Source organism: Nuphar pumila, chromosome 3 (genome assembly GCF_984573655.1).
Source record: "Nuphar pumila chromosome 3, dmNupPumi1.hap1.1, whole genome shotgun sequence".
NCBI classification, from domain to species: Eukaryota; Viridiplantae; Streptophyta; class Magnoliopsida; order Nymphaeales; family Nymphaeaceae; genus Nuphar; species Nuphar pumila.
In genome coordinates, this window is record NC_143251.1 from 106,850,709 (window position 1) to 106,876,646 (window position 25,938).

Sequence of the window (25,938 nt, forward strand, 5' to 3'; positions counted from 1 at the left end):
CTGACACGACCCACCAACCCGCCTCTTAGGCGGGTTCGAGTTGGGCAAAAACGAAACCGTTCAATAAACGGGTCGACCCGCCTAACCCGTTTATTAAACGGGTCGGGTTCGTGTTAGGGGTATGCCAACCCGCCAACCCGTTTACCCGACCCAACCAGTTTATTAAGCGGGTTGGCGGGTCGTGTCGGGTTACCCGTTTAATAAACGGGTTGGGTTCGTGTTTGCCGCAGCCGACCCGTTTAATAAACAGGTTGGGTTCGGGTTGAGGTATGTTGACCCGCCAACCACGATTGCCACCACCCCTAATCAGAGTGCGTCAATTTCACTCTTCACGAATTTCATTCTTCACAAAGCTATTCAACCACTCAAAATGCGGCACCTGTACCTCCATCATTCAGTCAGATTTTGGCTCGGACCGACCACTATCGCTCCCACGAACAGTGTTGTTAGTATCAGTGTGAATCGGCCTGTATCCGCAACGTATCACCAGAAGATCGATACGAATATTGACCTGAATCAGCTATTTTTTTTAGTAAATATAAAAAATAGCTTAAAGCATTTTTTACATATTATTTTAATGGTTTTAACACAGAGTTACGTTCTGATTGACACGCAATATTTTTTAATTATTTTTTGGCCGATTCAAAATGATACACTTGAGTATCGGTATCCATACACCGGAATAGCTGGCCAAACGACACAGGTCCGATTTCCATACTGACAACATTGCCCACTAAGGCATTTTCATCATTAACAAAGTCAACAATGTTTTTCAACCTTCTCATTATCCGAAGTAAAATAGCCAGATTTGAATCGGATTGCCACCAAAGATCCATTTGTGCATCATGGATCACGTAAGGAGATTTTCGTTATTAACCCGTCTAACACTGTCCCACCCATAGTTTTTCCCTTTTTTAAGGCATCCTACCCATAGTCATCAGGAAGTTAAATGGATATGGAAAGCAATGTGGGAAATAGAAGTAGGAAAGCAAACGTTAGGTGTGAAGCGGGAATACATTTTGTGAGAAACGTGTAGGAAGCGAGGGTAGGAATGTTAATGAACCAGATTTTATCCGATTCCGTTTAATTGCTTTTGGTAAGCCAAAACAATATTCGATTCTGTTTAGTTGCTTTTGGTAAGCCAAAACAATATCCCATTATAATAGGATACAGATATAGTTTTGTTCTTTTGCTACTGAATTCAACTAATATTTGAATCTGTTTATAAGAAAAAAAAATGGATCTGGTATGAGATTGTTGCTGAATTTGAATTTGAATCTGTTTAGCCAACATCCTATCCGATTACATCCTATAGACGCATTGGAGAAGCAAGGAAGAAAGTAAAAAACAGTATACATCAATACGAAAAACATAAAAAAATAAAAGTGAAGGGAAGGCGAAGATAAGCAAGTAAAAAGCATGTTTTTTCATAATACCGAAAGCACGTTTCACGCAAATAGAAAACATAGGTTTTTTTACATTAAAGTGTGTGTCCGCCTATTTCCTTCAATAGGCCAATGTGGCGCGACGTTCCTTTCTTACCGCAACAAGCCTACTTATCGCTTGCTTATCAGTCACAGAAGCTTGTAATCAGAGAGCAAGAGATAATGGAGGGAAAAGAATTGCAATCACAATGAGGGTGAACAAAAGAAAGCTCAACGACTTTAATTCATTCACAATTTAGCCCGTAGGCCTCTTAAAGTTCAAGTATACGGGTTGCCAGTTCGGGGTATTGATTAACCTGAACTGGGCAGCTTACATTAGACTCAACGAAAGCAAAACAGACTCTAGACGCAACTTTATAATGTAAGTCACAAGGGAACATACTCCTCTCTTCAAATCATGTGCCATCCTCGGCGCCATCTGCTTCATGGTAAGCCCTGACTTCAACCGGGTAGCGGTTTTTCATTTGAAAAGTTGGCTCCCATGTAGGTTTCATTGTTTCTTCTTACTACACTAGGTATTTCTTCGTTTCGCCCAAGTAGTTGACCTTATGGCAAAGGATCTGACTGAGGTGCTTCTCGGCTCGTTGTGTTGTCGGGGCCCTTTGTATGATGGAAACACGTTGTGGTACAATACGTTCTGGATCTCCGTTATCTGTATGAAATTGTTTGAGGTTGCACATATGGAACAATGGGTGCACCTTGAAATTTAGTACGCCAGTTTGCCCACCTTTTTGTGATGGTGAATGGTCCTTCATAATTTTTGATAAGTCTGTGGTGCCACTCGTAGAAGATGCATGTGCGATTAGGATAAAGCTTCACCAACACTTGGTCCTCAACTTGGAACCCAGCGGGCCGACAATGCTCGTCCACCCACTTCTTCATTCTCTTTACCGCCTTATGTAAGAATACCTTCGCCAACTCATTCTGCTCGTGTCAGTTTTGAACAAACTAATAAGCAAAGGATGACCTTCCATTTTCTTGCGCAGTAAGAGTGTGCAGGGTTAGCGGCTGCTATCCCGTGGATATTTCAAATAGACACAATTATGTTATAATCTACAGAATTTTAGAATTGTGCCATGTCAAGGAGCTTTACCAAATTTTTCTGATTTGCTAGCCAAACTTTTGGAATGGGGCATGTGCAGTGTGAAGCTCTACTGAGTGAAAAATGCATAGAGTGTAGGAACATGTGGTATGCATTCGCTTAATCGGTGATATGCGGTGGTAGCATGACATGCAATAGGCATCGGTATCGTCGTTAGTGCATCGTTGTGTGGCAGCACAGACATAAAACATTGTTCGATTAAGCAGTGCTAGTGGATCAGAGGATGTTGCCTTTGGAGATTTGGTTAAGGACCTCTCAACTTGTAAGAACGTCCCATGCATAGCGGTTGGATGCACGGGGGTGCATATGGGTTAAGGTTAATTCCCTCAAGGATCACATTAGGTGATTTCAACCGAGTATGGTGACTCGGGGCTAGGCGAGTGAATGCCTAGGCACCGATGAATGAGTTTAGGAGGTACTCTTCGCTATGGTGTTCAATCATCAACTGGTTTTCGGACTGAGGGCTGCAAAGTATTGTTCCTTTAGTGATGATATTTTGCTATGTTGTGCGCATGGAGCTGCAATACGCTTCATGGCACGCAAGACTAATGCAAAGATTGTGCCTATTTCGGAAGTGATAGCTGGTATGAGACAATTATGCACTAAGCGACATGGACTACATGGAATGCACTTGATCAGCTTCCGCTAGCCAGCTGCGCACAAGGTGGTGCGCAGGGCCAATGAAAATGATTCAACACATAAAAATGTGTTGGTACACAGCCTTTGGCCGTTAGGTTGACTAACTTGGGCAGCTTGGCACGTTGCGGGTTTGTGAAGCATTCTATGCTCGTGATAGAGTGATAGAAAGGATTGTGACAGTAAAGAAGGACTGCTGCGCCATACTGGCTTATTAAAAAAAGTAAGTTCGTGATAAATTGGCATCAGAGCATAAAGATTCATGGAGACCTTGTTTTTTATTGTATGTAACACTATAGAGGACAATGATGGTTTATATTAGTTATGCAAATTTTTGCGGCTGAAGTGTGGTTGACTGAGCATAGAAGCAAGATGTTGGCAAGATGGTATGGGACATCTTGTCGATAACAAGCAGAAGTGTAAGGTTGTTGTTCAGTTGGCTAAGGGAATGTAGATAAGCCAAAGATTGCTATCAGTTGTATGTTAGGTTCACAGATGGAGTGTGATGTTTGCCTTGTGCATGTAGAGAATGCACGTTGAATATGGCTGTATGGATTTGCACCTTTGGGTGTGAGAGACTCAATTAAACTTTTAGATTCATTCTAATATTGTGGGTTAACGAAGTTTCCACGTTAAGCAAAAAGGCTCATTGTTTTGGTCCTTTGAGTTGGCAGTTCTTCAATCGATTGTGTGTATAGAAAAAGTTTTTGTTCGTGGCTTGTTGGTTCCTAGGAGAACATTTTGCTGACTTTGAGAGAGAGTTACAACATGCAGGCTTTGGGAGGGGAGTTTCAGCGTTGGGCTAAATGTGCTCATGTGAGGACGAGTGTCTAGGAAGACGATTTGAAAGACCATTTTGGGGTGATACGCAAGGTGTCCCCTACTTGAGGACTAGTTTGGACCATTAAAAAATCGCAAGTTGGTGCCTAAGGGAGTTGATATTCCTACGACACGCATTGGTGGTTGTTTTTCTTTGTGAGGACCACGAAGGGCTTGGATTTGCCCTTGCTGGGGTTGGAAGGCACCCTAGCCATGAGCTTGAAGATGACAAGTTTGTCGTGAGGGCGAAGATGACCTGTTTGTGTTTGAGACTACACTGAGGTCTCATAAGCAGAGAATACTCAATGTTGATAAAGTAGAAGACTGTTGTCTAAATGATCGGAGATGCGTTAAGGAATGAGATTTGGCGTGTTAAAGGTTGCAACGATGGTGGATATAATCCATAACAAGTTGAGTAGGCTGAAGAAAAAGAGTAAACCAAAGATAAGTATAGAGGAAAACTGACATACCAGTGAAGACTGTATTCTTACCTGCACCAGCATTATTGAAGACGATAATGGTTTTTTGTGGAGAGAATATCCCGAGCCGATCTTTCGGAATGGGGCATGTGCAGTGCAAAGCTCTACTGAGTGAAAAGTGTAGGAACATGCGGTATGCATTCGTTTGATCGGTGATGTGCGGTGGTAGCATGACATGTGATATGCATCGATATCGTCATTAGTACATCATTGCATGGCGGCACAGACGTGAAACATTGTTCGGTTAAGCAGTGCTAGTGGATCAGAGGATGTTGCCTTTAGAGATTTGGTTAAGGACCTCTTAGCTTGCAAGAGCGTCTCATGCGTAGTAGTTGAACGCACGGGAGTGTGTGTGGGTTAGAGCTAATTCCTTCAAGGATCACATTAGGTGATTCCAATCCAGTATGGTGACTTGGGGCTAAGCGAGTGAATGCCTAGGCGCTGACGAATGAGTTTGGGTAGTGCTCTTCGCTATGGTGTTCAATCATCAACTGATTTTCGAACTAAGGGTTGCAAGGTCTTGTTCCTTCAGTGACAAGGTTTTGCTATGTTGTGCTCATGAAGCTGCAATACGCTTTATGACATGCAAGTCTTAGGCAAAGTTTGTGTCTCTTTTGGAAGTGATAGCTGATATGAGATGACTATGCACTAAGTGACATGGACTGCATGGAATGCGTTTGATCAGCTTTTGCTAGGCAGCTGCACACAGGGTGGTGTGCAGGGCCAATGAAAATGATTCAGTATATGAAAATATGTTGGTACGCGGCATTTGACCATTAAGTTGGTCGACTTAGGTAGCTTGGTGCATCGTGGGTTTGCGAAGCATTCTATGCTCGTGATAGAGTCATAGAAAGGCTTGTGGCGGTAAGGAAAAATCGTCGCTCCATACCAACTTATTGGAAAAAGTAAGTCCGATGGCACATTTGAAAGCCAAAAAAACTTTCATATAAGAAAGTTTTGCCTATAAGAAGTTTTGGTATGATAACTTTTTTAAAAGAAAAGTTTTCTTTTGTTTGTATAGCATAAGAAAAAGTTTTTCTTCTCTCCCTTGCTCCCTCTCTCCTGTATGACTGACACCTGCAGCGATCTCTTTCACGAGAAGCTCAACTGGGACAGAGATGGTCCGCATCGACCAAGAGGTAAGAGGTTTGCCTCGGGTGGGTGTCGTTAGCATGAGATGAAGAGGAGGGCGAGCTGAGGGTGCCACTAGATTAGAAAGCGAGGTGCCAGAGATGGTTTGGGTTGACCATGCCTCTAGATTAGAGGCGGTGACCGTGATGTCATTGGTGCCAGAGGTGGTGATGGCAGGTGGTCACCGTGCTGTTGATGTTGTTGTCGGCGGAGGCAGATGGTTCATAGGTTGTGATGGTAAGATGGATGGTGGTGGTGGTGGTGAGATGAATGGTGGAGAATGTAAACATTCTCACTTTTTGATTGAGGAATATATTTTATTAAAAAAATGTAATTTTTTTAGAAAAAACTCTCTTAAAAGTCATTTTGTATCACTTTTAGCATTTACAAACGTGCAAGCTTTCTCTGCTAAGAAAGCGTTTCCGGTAACTATGGGTCCCACCACCTTCTCACCGATCACACACACGTGCCAGCTTGCATTTAGCTTTTTCCACGAGTGGGCCCCAAGAAAGAGCCAGCAAAGACTTCCTTCCTCGTGGCATCATCATATCGTACCACGTGGAACAATCTCGGTCTCCCTCGAGATGACGTGCAAAGCAAAAAAAGCAATTGTCCCAAACTACTCTCCAACTTTTCAGGCAATAAAAATGCGCCACGTTTCACATAGGGCAAACATTTTAGAAAAACGAAAAAACAAAAACTTAAGAAAGAAAGAAAAATAAAAGTCAGAAGTCTGCCGTCAGCCAGCTGTCAAATCCCTCAAGTTCAGGACACGTGGCACACAGGGTCGCTATTTCGACTTAAATCCCAAAACGTGTCCACCGGAGCCCCACTTGTTGGTTCCTACGTGCCCTCTACCGTACGGCTTATCTATTCGAAGACCGTATCAATGATATGAGACGTGCCATCTCAAAACTTCATGACACGTGTCCTGCTAACCCATCCGATCGCCGAGTCCCGATATGCCACGTCGGAACAGTTCAATCTCGCAATATCGGACATTCGATTTTATCTCGATAAAATCAAGATATTTTGAAACATCGCTGGTATTTCAATCCGTGACCAATGAGAGTTCGCTTCCCAACTTAACCGCATTATGAAAGGACTAATCATAATTAATAACGCAAAAAAATACGCTCCGTCTTCAACGTGGCGCTCTTCCTATTACACCCATCCAACCACGTGGCACGTCTCGGCCTTTACGATACGGTTACACAGAAACTCGTTTCGTATCCCTTGTCACCTTTCCTGTTCTTTTCTTTTTTTCCAATTTCTTTTTTCTTTTGTTCCTCTGGACAGACAGACCAGGGTGGTGGTGGTGGTGGTGGAAGAAAAACAAAATCGTTGATTTCTTTTTCCCCCATATTTTCTGTCTCCGTTTTTTTTTGCTCTTTTTTACTTTTAGGGTTTTGAGGTTGGAGATGGGGGAGAGCGTTGGGGAAGAAGAAGGGGTGGAGCTGAGGCTGGGGCTGTCGATCGGCGGCGGCTTCACGAGATCGACGGCGGAGGAGGAGGGCAAGGACGCGGCGCCGGATCTCGGCAGCGGCATGTACGGAAGGAACAGGGAGGAGGCGGAGTTGCTGGAGAAGCGGCGGAGGAAGGAGCTGCACGCGCTCCGGCGGCAGTTTGCCCGGCGGAAGCGAGACGAGAAGCGCGGCCTCCTCAAGCCAAGGGACGCCAAGCGGTCCAGAGGCGAAGGCGCAGCGGCGGCGGAGGAAGATCGACCCGCTTCGGCGGTGGCGGCAGGAGACGACAAGAAGAACGGTGCGGGGAACGGCTGCCTCCCTGCGATTCCGTTCATGCAGTATGTGGTTCAGAACGGGGACAAGGTTCAGTATATTCCGGTGATCCCTGGTGGAGCTTTTCCTTCTGTGGTGCCTTACTGGCCTGCTTCAGCTTCTCCTCCTATTCTTGCCTGCGATTCCGCGGCTGGCCGGAGCGCGAACGCCGCGCTGTTTCAGCCGGTCCCCTGCAGATCGTTTCCGTCGGAAGAGGCTGCTAATAAGCAGCCGAGGCCACAGTCGTCATCTGGTTCGGGTGGGAGCAGCTCATCCGCCATCTCCGGAGGTGAATTTTGGGGATTCCTTCGATTTCGCGGCGATTTCTTCCATAATTTTGAGGTAAAAAAAACTCGATTTTGATTTTCTTTTTTTTTTATTTTCTCCTGTGGCAGGAGGAAGCAGCAGCGATTCGAGAAGCCGGAGCCAATCGAGCCATCCTCCGTCGGAGCAATGCAGGCAGGGGAGCGTTTCATCTCAGGCCCAATCCGAACCCATAGACAAGGCCGAGGGAAAGGCCACCACCACGGCTCAATCGAAGCGACCACTGGCCGCAGCGGCGGCGAACGATGAAAGGGTTGCTTCGGGTGGTGGCGAGAAGGTGAGTGTGGCAGCAATGCCGGCGCAGGCGGAGAAGGGGTCGAAGACGCCGAGCCTGCCGCAGATGCCCTGCGTATCGACCACGGGGGACGGGCCGAACGGGAAGACGATCACTGGGTTCCTGTATAGGTACACCAAGAGCGAGGTTAGCATCATGTGCGCCTGCCATGGAGCGTCGTTCTCGCCGGCCAAGTTCATCAAGCACGCCGGCGGCACCGATACCGACCACCCCCTGCGCCACATAATTGTGGTTCCCTCCTCTGCCGGGTGACTCTACTCTGTTTTTCTCTTCTTTCTTGGTTTCTTGTTTCTGCTTCTTTTGCTCAGCAATAGTTATCTTATGGTTGGGAGCTCTCTCTCTCTCTCTCTCTCTCTCTCTCGGTGTGTGGATTTGGTCGGGATCGTCCGGTCTTGGTGTTTTTAGGCGGGATATAAACAACTGTAAATGAATGGAAATTTCAGGAGTTTATTGTTTAGTTTTTTGTGTTATAGTTTCTTCTTTTTTAGTTTTTCGTGATTGTGGTGCTCTTTTCTTGGGCAAGGATTGAGTGACATTAAGTTTCTCTATCATCAACATTCAACAACACCCAGTTTTAGATTGGTTGCTAAGGATGCAATTTGATGGTTTTAGTTGGGCTTCTTTGTGACTATCATCCCAATAGGTGGCAAGGATTTGTTTTAGTTGTGCTGCCATTATTAAGAGTGTCTGGTCTTGGTTTTGGTTTTGCAATTTCATTAAACAGGTGTTCTGTTCTGTAGACACAAGAGCATCGTGAGGAGTTTTTCTTTCATGGTGGGTTGTCTTCGGGCGACTAAAAGTTGGCTCACCGTCTCATGAAAAGGCCAAGTTTTAGTTTTCACTGGTTTCCTCTTTGTTTCTCTTGTGGCCTTCCTAATGCAGCAAGGCCATGAAAGGACTGACGGTGATAAGCAGGAAAGTTGGACGGGAAATTATACGGAGTCTTCGCTGACTGATGTTAGTTAGTACCCGTGTCAGTGATGAAGATTCGTTTTAGATTTCTTGGTGAACTTATTATGCTTTTTCACAATGGAGAAGAGTAGGCTACTTTTTAGCCCTATCTTCTTTTAGGTGCTTTTGTGTGTCATGGAAAGTGGGTTGTTTTTTTGGCAGAAACTCACAGATGGGCGTGCATTTCTGCATGACCCACAGTGACAACACAAACGCTGGAATCGTGCATTTTCACGGAAACATTTGATGGGAGTGTCATTTTACACACTAGAGGTGGGTTTTTTGCAGAAACTGTTTTCATGGGAGTCCGATTCCATTTCTGCCATGACATGCAAACGCCTCCTTAGTTTCTGTTCACAAGAAAACCCCACTAGGAGCTCTTACGTGGGTTGTGATCACAGGGCTTCAGTTATCCGGTATCCAATTTATGATGTGTTTGTGTCTGTGTGAGAGAGAGGTCTTGTTAAACTTGCACATCTTTTTAATCCAGTCTTCTCACGTATTTTGCACATCTTTTAATCCACAATCTTCTCACGTATCACATCAAATACGTAACACAGATAGAGAGAGGGCTCTTTGTTAACGTTGCACATCTTTTAATACCTAATGCTATCGCATTTTATCAATCTGTATGAGAGAGAGGAACACCTTGTTAACTTTGCACATCTTTTTGTTCATGTTCTTCCTACGTTTACACAAAAATACCATCATCAATGAGAGAGAGAACCTTGTTAACTATGGACAATGACCACCTACTAACTCCCATCATCAATGAGAGAGAGAACCTTGTTAACTATGGACAATGACCACCTACTAACTCAGTAATGTGTAAGATGACCCCCTAGCCTAGGGAGAGTCTATTCACAATCATGTTGCACTTGATTGAACGAGTGTGTCATAAAGTGCGATGAACTTGACCGGACGAGGATAAAATGCAGGCAGAGAGAGAGAGAGAGAAGGGTGAATGTTTACATTAGTTAAAATTAACTATGATTAAACTAACACAGATACGGTGGCTAGGCATTTGGGCGACTGAAAAGAAAATTAAGCATTTGATTTATGAGATTTTTTTGGCGATGAATTTGAATTACTACAGATAAATGGGTATGTTTTCGTAAATAACCTAATATTATGAAACGACAGGAGGTTCGTTGGTGTACTAGATCCGCAAAGTTGACGTGCTACCGTATATCACACATTGATACAAGAATAAAAAAAAGTTTTTGTTTTGAAAGGCAAGCCGGAGATAGGCAGACCGTTACCAGTTATACAACTATACCATTGGGTTTTGAACCTGCAACGTCACCCTCCCAACACTGCACTCTCTGCTCCTACCAGACCAGCGGAGCCCCTGTCGGTAAGAATAGAAAAAAGTTGGCATGAACAATAATGTCATATATGATAACAAGCAAGCTTAACTTGCTTGTATTTCATGTCTGGAATCCTAAATAATGTCTATAAGAAATGTTTATAAGAATTGTGGTGGTGCTTGATCAGTTTGAGTTAGAGCAATCATGATATACATTGGTGGCATTTTTTGTTGGTAGCATTTTTTCAAAGATGTCTTTGGTGAAGCATGCCCAAGTTTGCAAAATGGAAAATAGCCGTATTAAAAAAATGTTGTGCTTTTCTAAAAAAAATCACAATTTGCCAAAATGGGCTCAGATGACCAAAATCTCAAATAGCCAATTTCGGTAAGATCTTTTTACCATTTCCATTGTGAAACCCGTGAAGTTCGTGGGATATATCGCTTCACTCGTTGGGTATCTCAAACTCTCACTTAAAAGGAAGTTCACATGTTTTTATTCGGACATCACAAAGTTTGCATAATAATATTTGCAAACATCCTTTTAATCCTAAACCTCAAAACTTAGCAAATATCAAACTAACTTCACTTATATAATACAAAATTCACATACAAAATACATGAATTTCTTGTTAATTTGAATTTTGTAACCTCACAAATATCTATCTTAATTTGGCTTTCTTGAAGAAATTATGAGTTTTCCTATATATTATAAATAATAATGATGAATACAACGAGAATTTCCTTAATATTTGCATATTTTTGTACAAATATAGTATAAAAGAAAAGCTAAGGTTTCAAAGAAACTAGAGTTTTTTTTATCTCCACCAATGAGAAATTATGATTACTTTCTCAGGGTCAAGCATTGGCGGTGAGAAGATCGATGATACTTCATCGACAGTGAGTTTTTTCAGTAAGTGCATCTTATGATATGGGTGAGATAGGAAACAAAAGTTCACAAGTGGTTCGTGAGTACTGTAGTTGGTCATTTGAAAATTTGTTTTTATTATAGAGAACGTGAACGATGATGATGTAGAATCGATGGAGGGGTTTTGTGGTTTTAACAACTGTAATAGCCGGATAGATGTGTTGGACAATGATGATGTAGAATCGATGATATATTATATTTTCTTTCTATCAACACAGAGTCAATGTATTTCACAATCATCGTTCGATCACATGGTATGTGCGGAATATGAAAAAGCAAGAGAACAACACAGAGTATAAAATAAACGATGGTATATTATATTTTTTCCTCATCAAAGATGTTGTGCTATGCAACATTTTTGAGACCCAAGAGATGAAGGTACCTCTGCACATACTTTATTTTTTCTCCATCAAAGAGGCAGTGAAAAACAACATTCTTGTGAAAGAATATAATGAATGTAATGTATGAGCGACTTCATTTTATGAAAGAATGGAATGAATGCAATGTATTACCATTCATTCATTTTGTAAAAGAATTGAATGAATGCAATGTATAAGCAACTCCATTTTATGAAAGAATGGAATAAATGCAATGTATGAGCATGTTTAGTTTTGAATGAATGCAATACAATGTATGGGCAAGTTTATTTTTTTAATGAACAGAATGAATGCAATATATGAAAATATATATTTTTTTGAATGAATAAAATGAATGCAATGTATGAGTAGGTTCAGTTTTGAATGAATGAATGCAATGTATGAGCATACTCATTATTTTTAATTAATGAAATAAATGCAATGTATGAGCGGATTCAATTTTGAATAAATGAATGTAATGTATGAGCATACTAATTTTTTGAATGAATGAAATAAATGAGCAGATGCAGTTTTAAATAAATGAATGAAATGTATGATCATGTTCATTTTTTTTAATGAATTGAATGAATGCAATGTATGAGCAAATTCATTTTTGAATGAATGAAATTAATGCAATGTATGAGTGGATTCATTTTTTTGAATGAATGCAATGTATATGTAGATTCAGTTATGGGGAGTTTAATTTGAATAGTCAATATAAATTTGTATGAATTATCAAACTTTAAGAATATAAACTAAGTTTACATTTTTTATATTCGTTAAATATTCTATGATTTGTAAATTATGTTTTATAAGTGAATGATGTTTCTTATATAGTTAACGAGGTTTTGCAACTGTAAACAAGTGAATTGTGTAATTGTAAACCGGTGAATTGTGTAAATGTTGTAAATTGAGTAGGTAAAACTGTAAACTTATGAGGATGGGAAAGTCCGAATAAAAGATAGAAAAATAATGACAAATATTTATGAGGATGAAAAAGTCTGCATACAATATAGGTGATCAATGATAAATATTTGCAAGGATAAAGATGTTTGCATAAAATATAAGTGAACAATTGTGAGGATAAGGAAGTCTGCCTAAAATATAGGTGAATAGTGACAAATATTTGCATGGTTTGGTTTAACTTTGCATATATTTTCACAAAATTCACATATATAAAACAAAGTTTGCACAAATGTATCTGTGAAATTCATGTAACTTAAACACATCGAAACTTCACAAATATTACACAAGAGATTTGTAAATTTACTAAAGACTTAAATGTGAACCTTCTTATATTTTTATGAAAGTCACTACAAGCATTAATTGTTGCTTCAATTTTTAAAACGATGATTCGATAGTAAAAAAATGATGGTTCACATTTTAGGGTTTGTTTTCGTCTTTAATAAAAGATATTGGAGAAGATTTTGGAACAACAAGGGGAGGATGTCATGGGTAGGGTGGAGAAGATTTTGGAAAAAAAATGAGGTGAAGATGCTGAAGTGGTGAATGATATTGATGGTCCTCAACAAAAGGAGCAGGCCCTAGTTGTAGAGAGTGCGCAGAGGAAGCGGTTTCACCTTAATCATTTGTTGGAGAGAAGAGAGGGTCTGTAGATAAAAATAGTAATCTGACTGGCATTAAGAAGTAAGATCAAAACTAAAATGCTATGTGGAGCCATGTCTGACTAAAAATGAACAAGTGCATGCACTGGGTCAAATTGCAAGATTCACAGGCTCAAGAGTCGGATTGCAAAGGAAGCAGTTTTGCCTCAATCATTTGCTCGAGAGAAATGAAGTAGTTTCGCCTCAATTATTTGTTTGAGAGAAGAGAGCGTTTATGGACAAAAATAGTAACTCGACTGACATTAAGAAGCCAAAGAACGAACCCCTAGATGTTGAACATTTTTCTATTTTATCAATTAATGACTCTATGTGACGTAGTCCACTAAACCTTTTAATGTTGAGCTATGCAATGTGAATATTTGTAATATGTTTATTTTTTAATGAATAAAATAAATATATGTATGAGCGTGTTCATTTTTGAATGACTTGAATCAATACACACACACACACACACACACACACACACATATATATATATATATATATATATATATATATATATATATATATATATATATATATATATATATATATATATATGTGTGTGTGTGTGTGTGTGTGTGTGTGTGAGCAAGTTTATTTTTGAATGAATAGAATGAATATATGTTTGACCACATTTAGAGTGAATAAATTAAATGTAGTTGTATGAAAAAGTTATTTTCATGAAGAAAATTCACATTGTATTAATCACTATTATTTATAATAAATTAAAAAAAATCATAAATTTCTCAGGAAAGCGGGATTAAGATGGATATTTGCAAGGTTACGAGGGTCAGATCAACAAGAAGTTCACATATTTTTTATGTGAATTTGATATTATATATGCAAACTTAATTTGATATTTGCGAAGTTTTGATGTTTGGGTTTAAAAGGATGCTCACAAATATTATTATGTGAACTTTGTGATGTTTGCAAAAAAAAAATGTACGAACCTCTTTTTAAGTGGGAGTTTGCGAGACCTGACGAGCCGAGCGATATATCGCACGAATTTGTAAGTTTTGCACATGCTAAAGGTAAAAAAGTCCTAACGAAGTTGGCAATTTATGGTTTTGGTCATAGGGCGGAGTATGACAAATTGTAGTGTTTTTAGGAAAACTCATCGTTTTTTCAGTATAATGCTGTTATTTCCCGTTTACAAAACTGTAGCAATTAACAGAGTATAGAAGACATGGGGGGGGGGGATTTTGACACCTCTTTGCACCTGGCAGAAAGTCATTTGTGGGCTGCTTCTTCAAAAGCAACATGATAGTCAGACAACCATTTTCATTATCATCTCTAGAGGTACTTTATGCAGCAGCAGAGCTGCGGCCTGCAGTGAACCTTATGATTGATACGGAGTTATGTACCGCATGGTGCAAGAGTGCTTGTCCAGTCACACAATGCCTGTCCATCTCTCTTCATAAATGGTTCACTGCAAAGGACTCCATAAACATTTAGTCAAGTTGGTCATTTTTTGCTGTACTTAATGTTAGGGTTTGGTTAATAACCATTTAATTTTAGTACCAGACAAAAGGACAGGATGCCATCTACACTATGTCAGCCATGGCAGTAAGTGGGCCAGCACCAACTCCAGCAAACGAGGCACCTCCCTTTCAACCCCAAAGCTATCTAATACCCCTCCTTGATACAGGCAATAGTTAGAAGTGATCCTATTCCTGCAACCTATTCTGAAACAGGCATTAAATTTGCCAATTAACCGCTATGTCAATATTTTGAAAAGTACTTCATTTTGTTCAATATTTTCTAAAGTCGATCTAGTACCTAGGAAAATTTGATATTTCCAAAATCCTTGCTATTTTGAAAGAACCACAATTTATCGAGATATCAATGTGATTAAACACTATTTATCTTTTCGTTATACTGCGAGGCAGCAAACAATGATTTTGTGAGGCCAGGCATTTATTTTAAGGCTTGGTCCTCAAGGGCTTCCCATCGGGGAAAATTCCTTGGTGGTCAGTAGGAATTGGATATGCAATGATATGTTCGCAGGAAAACCAAGATTTTTTGTCAAGTACTCAGATTTTTCCTTGCCAATATTTTATGGAGAACGAGATTGTGACATTGATTTAATACAAAATATTAAATGCCTAAGAATGCTTGTTCTGTACAAGGTGCTAGTAAAACTTTTACATTCTACAAAGATCCTAGAGGTGGGTATTCTGTCCAGACTCCTCTGTGGAGCATTGTTCTAGGAGTCCATTACAAGCTTGAAAGCATTCTTCATATATAGAAAGGACAGAATACCTAGTGTGATTTCCAAACAAAGGAAACAAGAAAGTTCTAGCTAGGAAGAAAGCCCAATAATCAAAATTAACACTACTTGGCGCGACCTCTATGAGACACTGTGACAGAGACTACCCACCTTCCTCCTTTACTTTTTGCTTCATGTAGTTTGTTTTTCCTTGGTATTTTGGATCATGCAGGACAGCATTAACATATGCAGGCATAGGCTAAAATAGGAACTGCAGCAACAAGAAAACAGCATCCCAAGGGAAACTATAGAAAACGATACAAGAGAAAAAAGAAAATTCATCGCAATAACAGAAATTTTGCCTTAAATTCTGAGTCTTTTTAGGGTGTCAATGCAGTCTTTGAACCCAACATAGTGGCAGAAGAGCCAACCAATGTCATATCTACCATATAGTGGATCCCACATCTATAAAATATCCATCACTTTGTATCTGGATAGGAGCCTCTATCACCAGGTTTCTGAGTCCCGCTAATAATTTAGTGGAAGGAAGCAAACAAAACCTCTCACAGGAAGTGGCCTCTCCTTTTGCACGCTCGTAGGGGCCACCGACATGCCTTCAGCCAATCCTTATGTAATCTGATCTCAGGCGCATTCTAGTTAAGCACTTAACTTCATATCTTGATTCCACATTACAAAAGGAAGCAGAAGGTAGGATCCTTTACAGGGCACTGGAGCGTCCATCTAGGGCAGACAACTTATCATGGAAAAGCTTATTGGAACATCTCGATAGTCTTTGAGCAAGTTCTTTATTATATGAGAGTGCAGATGACTCAATTGTCCTTCCATTTCCTCCAAAGAAATACTGCCCCGAAGCATCCTACTTGACGAAAATGTTGCAGATCTATCAGCGTATATTAATGACCAACATGCAATAGGATCACAATTGGTTAATTTAAAAATAGATAGCATCTACAAGATGCATAGAGAATCAGTAACATTAGGACCTTCCAAAACATGAAATGAAGTAATTTCTACAGTATGCTATGATGCATGTTACCTGGTCCATGCAGGAATATCTAAGATGTCTTCCAGAAAGACATTTAGGCTCTGTTTGGGACCCGGATTTGAGAGGGAACTGGGGATCCACTAAATCCTCTATAGTACCAGATTTGGGAGATGGGAGGCCAACTTACCCTTCCTGACTTCCCCTCACCCCTCATCTTCCTCCCAACATCGGCTCCCATACAGAGCCTTAGTAGTGTGTTGATGATGTCAGTGGGGTGCAACACTAGTTTAATCCAGAGTTATCGGAAGCGCCTAGGTAAAAGGGGAAGCGCGAAACGTCGCGCTTCCGAAGCGTGAGGGGAAGCGTCCCCTTTTTTGGGAAGCACGCTTCCCCCACGCTTCCCCATTTTTTTCATTTTTTCGCTTCCCCCTCGCTTCCGGATCGCTTCCTAGGTCACTTCCGAGACGGTTGGGAATTTTCTTCTAAGTGGTCCCACGCTTCCCCGCGTCCTAAAATTTTGAAAGTGCCTCGCTTCCCACTCCCGCTTCCTCGACTGGTAACTCTGGTTTAATCTGTCCAAAGGGAGCTATCCTTACCCTCGTGAAAATGAACTATCCACAAATTGTTCCAGGATTATCTTAAAATGAAGAGAAACTGGGCCAGATGTGATAGCTATACTAATAGAGAGTTAGAGACTAGAGACACTACCTTAATCAAGGGTCAGGGGTTTTACGCTAGATACCCATTAATAATATTATATCCAAGAAATATCAGCAGGATAAAAAAAATCTTGCATCAAACTTTTCAGTCCAGCAAACAATGATTATAGCTTGTGATCAGAATCAGCAAATGATGATTAGCAAATATTTCAGCTTGTTTATATCGTAGTGCTTAACACGGTCATGATTTATAATGCACATCTCAAAAAAAACAATGCCAAACTTACAGGAGGTGCCAGAGCTGCATCAATAATGGAGCTGATCCCCATTTCAGGGGACTGCAGAAGGCCAGCAAATTCTAGGACTGTGTAAGCCATTTGAGAAATGTGTAACGGAACTTCACGCATGATGCCAGTTTTCACTACTCCAGGATCTGCAGCCCTAACGATTGAACCCATTAAAAGCATTCAATTAGTGGCTCATGATGCGGACTTTAATAATTACCAAACAGAAATTATATGAAAGGACTAGACCTAAGTTTGTGAAAACATACGTTACTGAGACATGATGTGATGGATCCGAGAGGCAAAGTTGTCGATGAAGCTCATAAGAGAACATAAGCAAGCATACTGAGTTTACAGCAATAGCTAACATTAGTCATTATGCATGGATATATTTTATACAATAAAATTTGCAAGTAATGCCAACTTACACTTAGAATATTCATATATGCGAGCAAATGGATAGCCTTTTGAACATGAGAAAGCTTGCAAATCTCCAGTAAACAATGTTTCCTCACTGACATGTACATCAGATACTACAGAACAGAGCAGTGAAAAAACTTATCATAATGGTGCATGATGTTAGCAATTTATGCAATTCTTTATTTCTTTCATTTTTATGCTAGCGACAGTGCTCAAATAGGCTTCAAACCGAAGAATCCGCAGCTAACAAACTGTCACTTAATGTCGTCATTAGATCCAATGGGACAATTTGTGGAAAACTGTAGTTAAGAAATGATTAACAGAACCTTCTATGAATCTAAACTCTGATTTTATTTAAAAGCATGAGCAGATGTCAAGGATACAACACATTTCCATTTTGCTGTTATTTTTATGGAATGCATAATGGCAGGGTTGAAAGCTTGCTCACTGAATCGATGGGTAAATGATGTCACGTTAACTATTCGAGAAGGCTGATAACTGTTTCTGAGCAGTGGTAGAAGGAGATTGGTAAGTGAAAAGGCCCCAAAATAGTTTGTTCCAATCATCCTGGCCACAGAAAAAATGGCAGTAATTGTAAATCTTATATGACAAAGTCAGACAGAAAAGACTACAAATGCATTAGTGAAAAAAAGTAAGTAAATTAGACTATGACTGCATGGTACCCAGAGTGAGATGCTTAAAGCAAATTTCATGCATCTACCATGTAAGACTAAAAGGTTGGATCATTAACAACATCAAAGTGCAAAACAAGAAGAAATGGCAGAAGGTAAGCCATACTTTTACCTTTCTAGCCCATCTTTTTCAGTACAGTGAGAGAGATTAGGCCAAGCACATGATACAATTCAAGAAGAAAGAACAAGCACTGGAGACACAAGAGAATATAAAATTGCATATTAGCTTCATGATTCGCATTGAACATTAGTATGACAGCATTATTCATAAAAGTTCGAGTAAGAGTAAGACACTAATATAACAAGAATCTTATTTGAAACTGCCTAATGCTCTTGTAAGAGGGCCCAGTGGTAAGGGTGGTGTGTGTAGATAGATAAAAACCAAGAACCCTCACACCTCCTGAATCAGGTTCTCCATCACTACAAATTAACAAAGAAAGAGACAAGTAAGCAACAATTGTAATTAAACTAGATGCAGTTAATGGACTGAAAGTCTGCTAACATATCTTCTTCGCATAAATCAGTCACCAATTGAAAAACAAGTGATAAGAAAATTTATAAAAAATATAAAAATACTGAAAAAGTATTGTGACTATCAAAATAATACACTGTTTTCATTTTGGAATTTTATCTTGGAGTTTTATATGATAAAAAGGCTTTAAATGCAATAAATTGATAATATGCCGATATTCAGTAAATATGATGCATGCTAAATAAAAATTAAACCCAATGCCTACCTATCCAATTGTATGTAACTTGGGCATACATATTATACTCCATTGGCTTTTTTCAACCACATGCCCAATCCCGGACAAACACACTGGTGTACAAAGTACACCACTAAACCACAATACAAAGTTTGCAATTCACACCTAAAATATCATAAGTGCTCTTATGACACCACAAAAGGTTATGCGGAACCTCATTCTCATTTTTTAGCCTTTGTGTTAACATGACCCTACAAGAGATTATTGTAGTGCAATTCATAAAAATCATATATATTTCGCGGAAGTGTGCCCGCAAATACTGTTTCATATGAAACGACACCCTGAACTTTCCAATTTCTATTTCTCTTTGGAATGCCAAATAAAACAAGTATTTTGAACATATATTCAGATGAAGCTTTGCGAAATTCAAGTAATCATTATGTCAAAGAATGTATCACTCTTTTGTGTTTAACACGTAGTTAATAAAGCATCTAATATATATATTTTATTGAGACTGCAGCAGGGTTGGGATGATTCTCTAATGTCGACAAGCTGCTGCAACCACCCATAGGCACACCGGCAGAGATGTGCACCCTATCGATCTTCGGCACTAAGCGGGGAGGGGCTGAGATCATCTGATCCCAGCCTGTTGTTGCACCTGAAGGGAGTAACAACGGCTGTCACCCTGCTCAATCTGTTGTGTTTAGCAGGGTGCATCAGGCACCAAACCACCCTAACATGGGTAGCCGGCTGGGCGCAGGCATCCCCAACTAGTCTGCCACAAATGTTTTTTATACTGCAGACAATAGTGGCACCAGGCGCACCTTATCGTGCCACTGCACCTGGATGAGTTATCCGACCAGGCCCAGTCGGTTAGATCGACCACTAGGCTTGTCTAACCTACAGGTTGTGCGACAAAAAGGGGGATAAACTAGGGTCGTGTAGGCCCTAGTTCAGTCCCGAGTACTTCCTGTAATGAAATATGCGGAAAAGCAAAGAGTGCACTAAGCACTTACAACTTCCACTAATGAACAAACAACAAGGGCTAATACCCAAACCCACAAGAGACAACACAACATAAAAATATAAATGTCTCTTATTGAAAGAGAGAGAGCTCTCAAGAGTAAGAAATACAAGAGGGGTTCACCCCTATTTATACACAAGAGAAGGAGAGGGGGAGGGCCAAGAGGCCTTAAAAGGAGAGCCACCTAGGGGGCTCCCCATGTAGTCGTTGGGGGGCCCATCGACTACATGGTGGGGCCCCTTTTGTGTGAGCAGAAAAACAAAAAATAAAAAATATGATTTACAAAAAATAAAGAGGAAAATAAAATAAGAAAAACAAGTACCCCTATCGGGTACTTGTGAAATGACAAAAATACCCCTATCGGGTATTATATATATATATATATATATATATATATATATATATATATATATATATATATATATATATATATATATATATATATATATATATATATATATATATATGAATAACATGTATTTTAACACCCTCCCTCAAGCTTTACAGGGATATAACCGAAAGCTTGTTAAGAAGAAACAAAAACCGAGGAGCCGCAAGAGCCTTGGTGAAGAAGTCTGCCAACTGGTACTCTGATGTGACGTAAGGTAGTGCTATAGTTCCTCTTAGGTATTCATCCCGAACATAATGGCAGTCCATCTCAATATGCTTAGTACGCTCATGGAAGGTGTGATTGCTCGCAATATAGATTGCGCTTTTGTTGTCGCAACACATCTTCGAAGGAGTAGAGATGACAATGCCCATATCACTGAGGAGGCTTCTTAGCCACACAAGTTCCATGGTTGTAGTGGCCATAGCACGATATTCTGCTTCCGTCGAGAACAAGGATACTTTGTGTTGCTTCTTGCATCTCCACGAAATCATAGAGTCACCTAAGAAAACACAAAATCCGGTAGTTGAGACTCGGTCATTGGGATTTCCTCCCCAATCTGCATCAGTATAAGCAATTAAATCAAGTGACGAGGCAGAAGAAAGAAAAACTCCCTTAGTTATGGTATTTTTGATATATCTGACAATCCTTAAGACTGCACTCATGTGCACGGTTGTAGGTGCATGTTGAAACTGACTGACAGAGTGGACGTCATGAGCAATGTCTGGCCGTGTGATGGATAAGTAGGTTAGAGACCCAACAAGTTGCCGGTAGGGAGTAAGATCCTCGAGAGGTGTTCCATCTTTCAACCTTAATTTTGCATTGATGACTTCTGGGGTTTCTGTTTTCTTATCATCGGAGATACCAGATTTGGAACAGATGTCAGCAGCAAGTTTCATCTGAGAGAGAATGTACCCTCGAGGAGAGTACGTCACTTCAATTCCTAAAAAATATCTTAAGAAACCAAGGTCAGACATATCAAAATTTTCTTTCAAAACCTTTTTAATATCATTAATGCCTTGCTCATCACTTCCTGTGATGATCATATCATCAACATAAAGTAGTAAAATAACTACTGAAGACCCTGCACTTTTCACAAACAAAGCAGTGTCAGTATAACATGAACGAAAATCCAAACTTGTCATTACATTACTAAATCTATCATGCCAAGCCTTTGGGGCTTGTTTTAAACCATATAACGCCTTTTTAAGTTTGAGAATCTTATTTTTACCAATACATACTCCAGGTGGGGGATCCATGTAAACTTCTTCATTTAATTCGCCATTTAGAAATGCATTCTTAACATCGAGTTGATAGATAGGCCATTTTTTCACTGACGCAATAGCAATAAGAGTCCTAACACTAGTTATTCTAGCAACAGGTGCGAAGGTCTCTTCATAATCTATTCCATATTCCTGAGCATATCCTTTAGCTACTAACCGTGCTTTATAACGTTCTAATGAACCATCACTCTTGGTTTTAATTTTGAAGACCCATCTACATCCTATTGATTTCTTTCCAGTGGGTAACGAAGTTATTTCCCAAGTTTTTGCTTTTTCAAGGGCACTAAGCTCTAAGTTCATGGCTTCAACCCATTGGGGAATATCTTTGGCCTCATTATAGTGTGAGGGTTCATGAAATGAATGCAACGCAATCAGACATGCTCTATATCTTGGAGTTAGGGACTCATAGGAAACAAACCTATTAGGAGGATTGGAGATCCGACTGGATCTCCTTAAAGAGGTTTCTTCTATGTTGGATCCTTGAGAGTATTTTTCTAAGGCGCTCATCTGAGATTGTTGACCACGCCTAACATATGTTTGGATTGGTCTATTATTCTCATCTATAACATTATCAAGAGGAATTTCCTTTAGGTCATTCAAAGACACATTAAAGATATCCTCTTCTTGAGGAGTCTCATCTTCTTGAGATAGAAGATCAAATAAAAAAGTATATTCACTTTCGTCAATATCTTTAGTTTTCACAAAACCATTTTCATTTTCCAAAAATGTTACATCTTTGGATACATAGAGTTTGTTATTTTTCAAGTCAAAACATCTAAAACCCTTTTGATTTTCTCCATAACCCAAGAAAACGCATTCAATAGCTTTAGGAGATAATTTGTCCCGTTTATGAGTAAGGACAAAATATTTACATCCAAAGACTCTTAATCTATTGAAGTCGGGTGTTCTTTCAAATAGTTTTTCGTATGGAGATGTATTTTTTAAGGATGAAGATATCATTCTATTTATTAAGTAAGTTGAGGTTAAGGCCGCTTCGGCCCAAAAATTCTTTGGAATTTCTTTGGAGATAAGGAGTGTCCTAGTGGTTTCCATGATGTGTCTATGCTTTCTTTCGGCCAAGTCGTTTTGTTGGGGAGTCCTAGGACACGATCCTTGATGATAAATTCCATTTACTTCTAAATAGTTTTGAAATTCATTTGATAAATATTCTCCACCCGAATCGGATCTAAGAGTAGAGATATTACTTGAAAACTGATTTTTAACTATCATATGAAATTTTTTAAAAAAGTCAAAGACTTCGGATTTTAAATTGAGAAAGTAGATCCATACATACCTAGTGTAGTCATCGATGAAAGTGACGTAATAGGAGTACCTTCCTTTAGATATGACGGGAGAAGGACCCCAAACATCCGAATGGACTAACTCAAAAGGTCTTTTGGACACAAAAGTTCGGTTTGGAAAATGAGTAGATTTCATTTTGCCAAAAATACAATTCTTGCAAACAAAATGTTTCTCATTACAAAATTTCTTTCCAAATGGAAAGGAGTACATTTTTGAGAAACTTGGATGTCCAAGTCTTTGATGCCAAATATCAATATTTTTATCTTGGACATGGTTACAAAAAGAGTTAGTGGGAGTTTCAAGTTGCTCATGTAATAGAGATCTCCCCTTCTATGGCCTTGCCCAATCAGCTTCCCGGACCGGAGATCCTGTATAGAGCAATCCTTAGTTGAGAAGGAGATTTTACATCCATGATCACATATTTGAGCAACAGAGAGGAGATTTAAATTAAGTTGAGGTACAACTCTCACGTTTGGCACAAAGAAATCTTTTGAAAAGTTTAAGGTTCCAAAACTTTTTACTTGTAAAGATGTACCATCGGCAGTTGAAACATAGGAGTTTTTATAATTATTACATAAGTCAGAAAGCTCATTTTCAAGGGGGGTCATATGAAAGGAAGCTCCAGAGTCAAGAATCCAAGACGACATACCTGGAGGTGAGGAGGAAGCTACGGCGGCACCCGAAGTTGATGAAATCTTGAGTAGAGTTTGTAGTGCTTCTGATAGTTGAGCAAGAGAAAAAGAGTCCTTTCCTTTGATTGCTTCCTCTTTCTTTTGAGTAGCTTCTTCAACGGAAGCAACCTTATTTTTCGGTGCTTCATTCAACTTAGGGCAATTAGGTCTTATATGACCCGGTTCTTGACAATGATGGCAAATGACTTTTCTATAATTGCCATTATAGTTATTTTGCCTTCCAAAATGTGGAGGTTTGTAAGTTTTCATATGGTTGCCGGGTTTTGATACGGCCAAGACATCATCTCCTCCTTTAATCATGCCAAGACGGGTTTCTTCTTGGCATATTTCGGCTATGGCATCTTCCAAGGGAAGAGGCTTTGATCTATATAGGAGGAAGGATCTAACTTGCTCATATTCGGGCCTAAGCCCATGTAAAAATTGGAAAAAGTGTTCTTTTTCCATTTGTTCTCTCCTTAATTCCACATCTATACTAGAAACCCATTTTGGTTCTAGTAAAGATAGCTCATCCCATAGAGGGCCAAGAGTGCTAAAGTAGTCCCTAACACTCATTTCTCCTTGCTTGATAGTCCGGATTTTTTCTTGAAGAAAGAATTGACGAGCAAGGTCTTTTTGGGTAAACATACCTTTCATGAAGAACCATGCTTCATTTGGCATCAGAAATTTGGCAATGTTGGCGCAAATCTCGAGCTCCACATTGTTCATGAACCAAGCAAGAATCTTGGCATTCTTACTTTCCCAATCTTCTATTTTAGATCGGTGATCTTCAATGGCCTTTATGCGAGCATCTCCTTCAAGAGCTTTTTCTTGATCACCTTCCATCTTAGTTAGTTGAAGTTGTGGTTCCGGAATAGTGCCCATAACGTATCCCCAAAGTTTTTTCCCCTTGAGGTTGTTTTCCATGGCGGCGGCCCACATCATGTAGTTGGAGCCATTGAGCTTGAAGGAGAGATCAATCTTTTGTTCTCCTTCCATAATAATCACTTACAAGAGGATAAAAAGAAGAGAGATATAACAAAAAAATATAGCTACACAACTAGCTATATTAAGAAGAAGAGCATACACAAGGCTCTGATACCATGTAATGAAATATGCGGAAAAGCAAAGAGTGCACTAAGCACTTACTTCTTCCACTAATGAACAAACAACAAGGGCTAATACCCAAACCCACAAGAGACAACACAACATAAAAATATAAATGTCTCTTATTGAAAGAGAGAGAGCTCTCAAGAGTAAGAAATACAAGAGGGGTTCACCCCTATTTATACACAAGAGAAGGAGAGGGGGAGGGCCAAGAGGCCTTAAAAGGAGAGCCACCTAGGGGGCTCCCCATGTAGTCGTTGGGAGCCCCCAACGGTCACAAATGTGACCGTTGGGGGCCCCATCGACTACATGGTGGGGCCCCTTTTGTGTGAGCAAAAAAACAAAAAACAAAAAATATGATTTACAAAAAATAAAGAGGAAAATAAAATAAGAAAAACAAGTACCCCTATCGGGTACTTGTGAAATGACAAAAATACCCCTATCGGGTATTACATATATATATATATATGAATAACATGTATTTTAACACTTCCATGCACAACAAATATATATATATATATATGAGGATAACAATGTATACATATGACTCGATCAACGAATAGAACAAAATAAGGATATATATACACACACACATGCAGTGTCTATTCTCCGAACTAACACCCTTTACTCTAAGCATAAGATCATAAAGAAGTAACATAAACAAAATCATGAGACTCAAATATTAAATTTTCTTTATTCATAACCACTCAAATCACACATCCATGATTCAATTTTGCCTCTAATTTGCTATCAACTCACCAAAGGATGAGAGTTGATTGGCATATTAGATTGGAGCCAAATGATTTTATATATTGTTTTATCACTCGTGTGCATTATTCCAACAAGTCCTCGAAACTCTAGCAATGGCGTGTTTTCCTTAAATGTATAGGGTTTGGGAGAGAGGAAAAGAAAAAGAGAGAGAGAGAAATAGAAAGAGAGAGATAGGCAGAGGGAGATTGTCATGCATGTGAGGCTTCTTATTTATAGGGAGCCCATTAATATGAGAAAGGAAAGGGAGAGATACACCAAGTT

General features: G+C 39.6%; 2 protein-coding genes across 2 annotated transcripts; one reads left to right on the top strand and one right to left on the bottom strand.

Annotated features, from left to right (window-relative positions):
• The first annotated feature begins 6,934 nt into the window (after positions 1 to 6,934).
• On the top strand, positions 6,935 to 8,466 carry LOC149843219 (uncharacterized). The gene is made up of 2 exons (XM_090001740.1): positions 6,935 to 7,679; positions 7,786 to 8,466. Exons 1-2 carry the CDS (start codon positions 7,034 to 7,036, stop codon positions 8,259 to 8,261), a joined length of 1,122 nt encoding a protein of 373 aa, XP_089857866.1. The 5' UTR covers positions 6,935 to 7,033; the 3' UTR covers positions 8,262 to 8,466.
• Positions 8,467 to 16,084: 7,618 nt separating this feature from the next.
• LOC149843220 (uncharacterized) lies at positions 16,085 to 18,301 on the bottom strand. The gene is made up of 5 exons (XM_090000858.1): positions 18,184 to 18,301; positions 17,744 to 17,848; positions 17,585 to 17,660; positions 17,319 to 17,472; positions 16,085 to 16,243 (listed from the first exon to the last, which is right to left on the bottom strand). Exons 1-5 carry the CDS (start codon positions 18,299 to 18,301, stop codon positions 16,085 to 16,087), a joined length of 612 nt encoding a protein of 203 aa, XP_089856984.1.
• Between the last annotated feature and the right edge of the window lie 7,637 nt (positions 18,302 to 25,938).

Excerpts from the sequence above, each read along its gene's own strand:
- LOC149843219 (XM_090001740.1), top strand. The coding sequence starts at position 7,034 with ATGGGGGAGAGCGTTGGGGAAGAAGAAGGGGTGGAGCTGAGGCTGGGG. Across the intron at positions 7,680-7,785 it reads CTCATCCGCCATCTCCGGAG|GAGGAAGCAGCAGCGATTCG; the intron begins GTGAATTTTGGG and ends CTCCTGTGGCAG.
- LOC149843220 (XM_090000858.1), bottom strand. The coding sequence starts at position 18,301 with ATGATTGGAACAAACTATTTTGGGGCCTTTTCACTTACCAATCTCCTT. Across the intron at positions 17,473-17,584 it reads TCACATCATGTCTCAGTAAC|GGCTGCAGATCCTGGAGTAG; the intron begins GTATGTTTTCAC and ends TTCAATCGTTAG. Across the intron at positions 16,244-17,318 it reads ATGCAGCTCTGGCACCTCCT|GATGCTTCGGGGCAGTATTT; the intron begins GTAAGTTTGGCA and ends TTCGTCAAGTAG.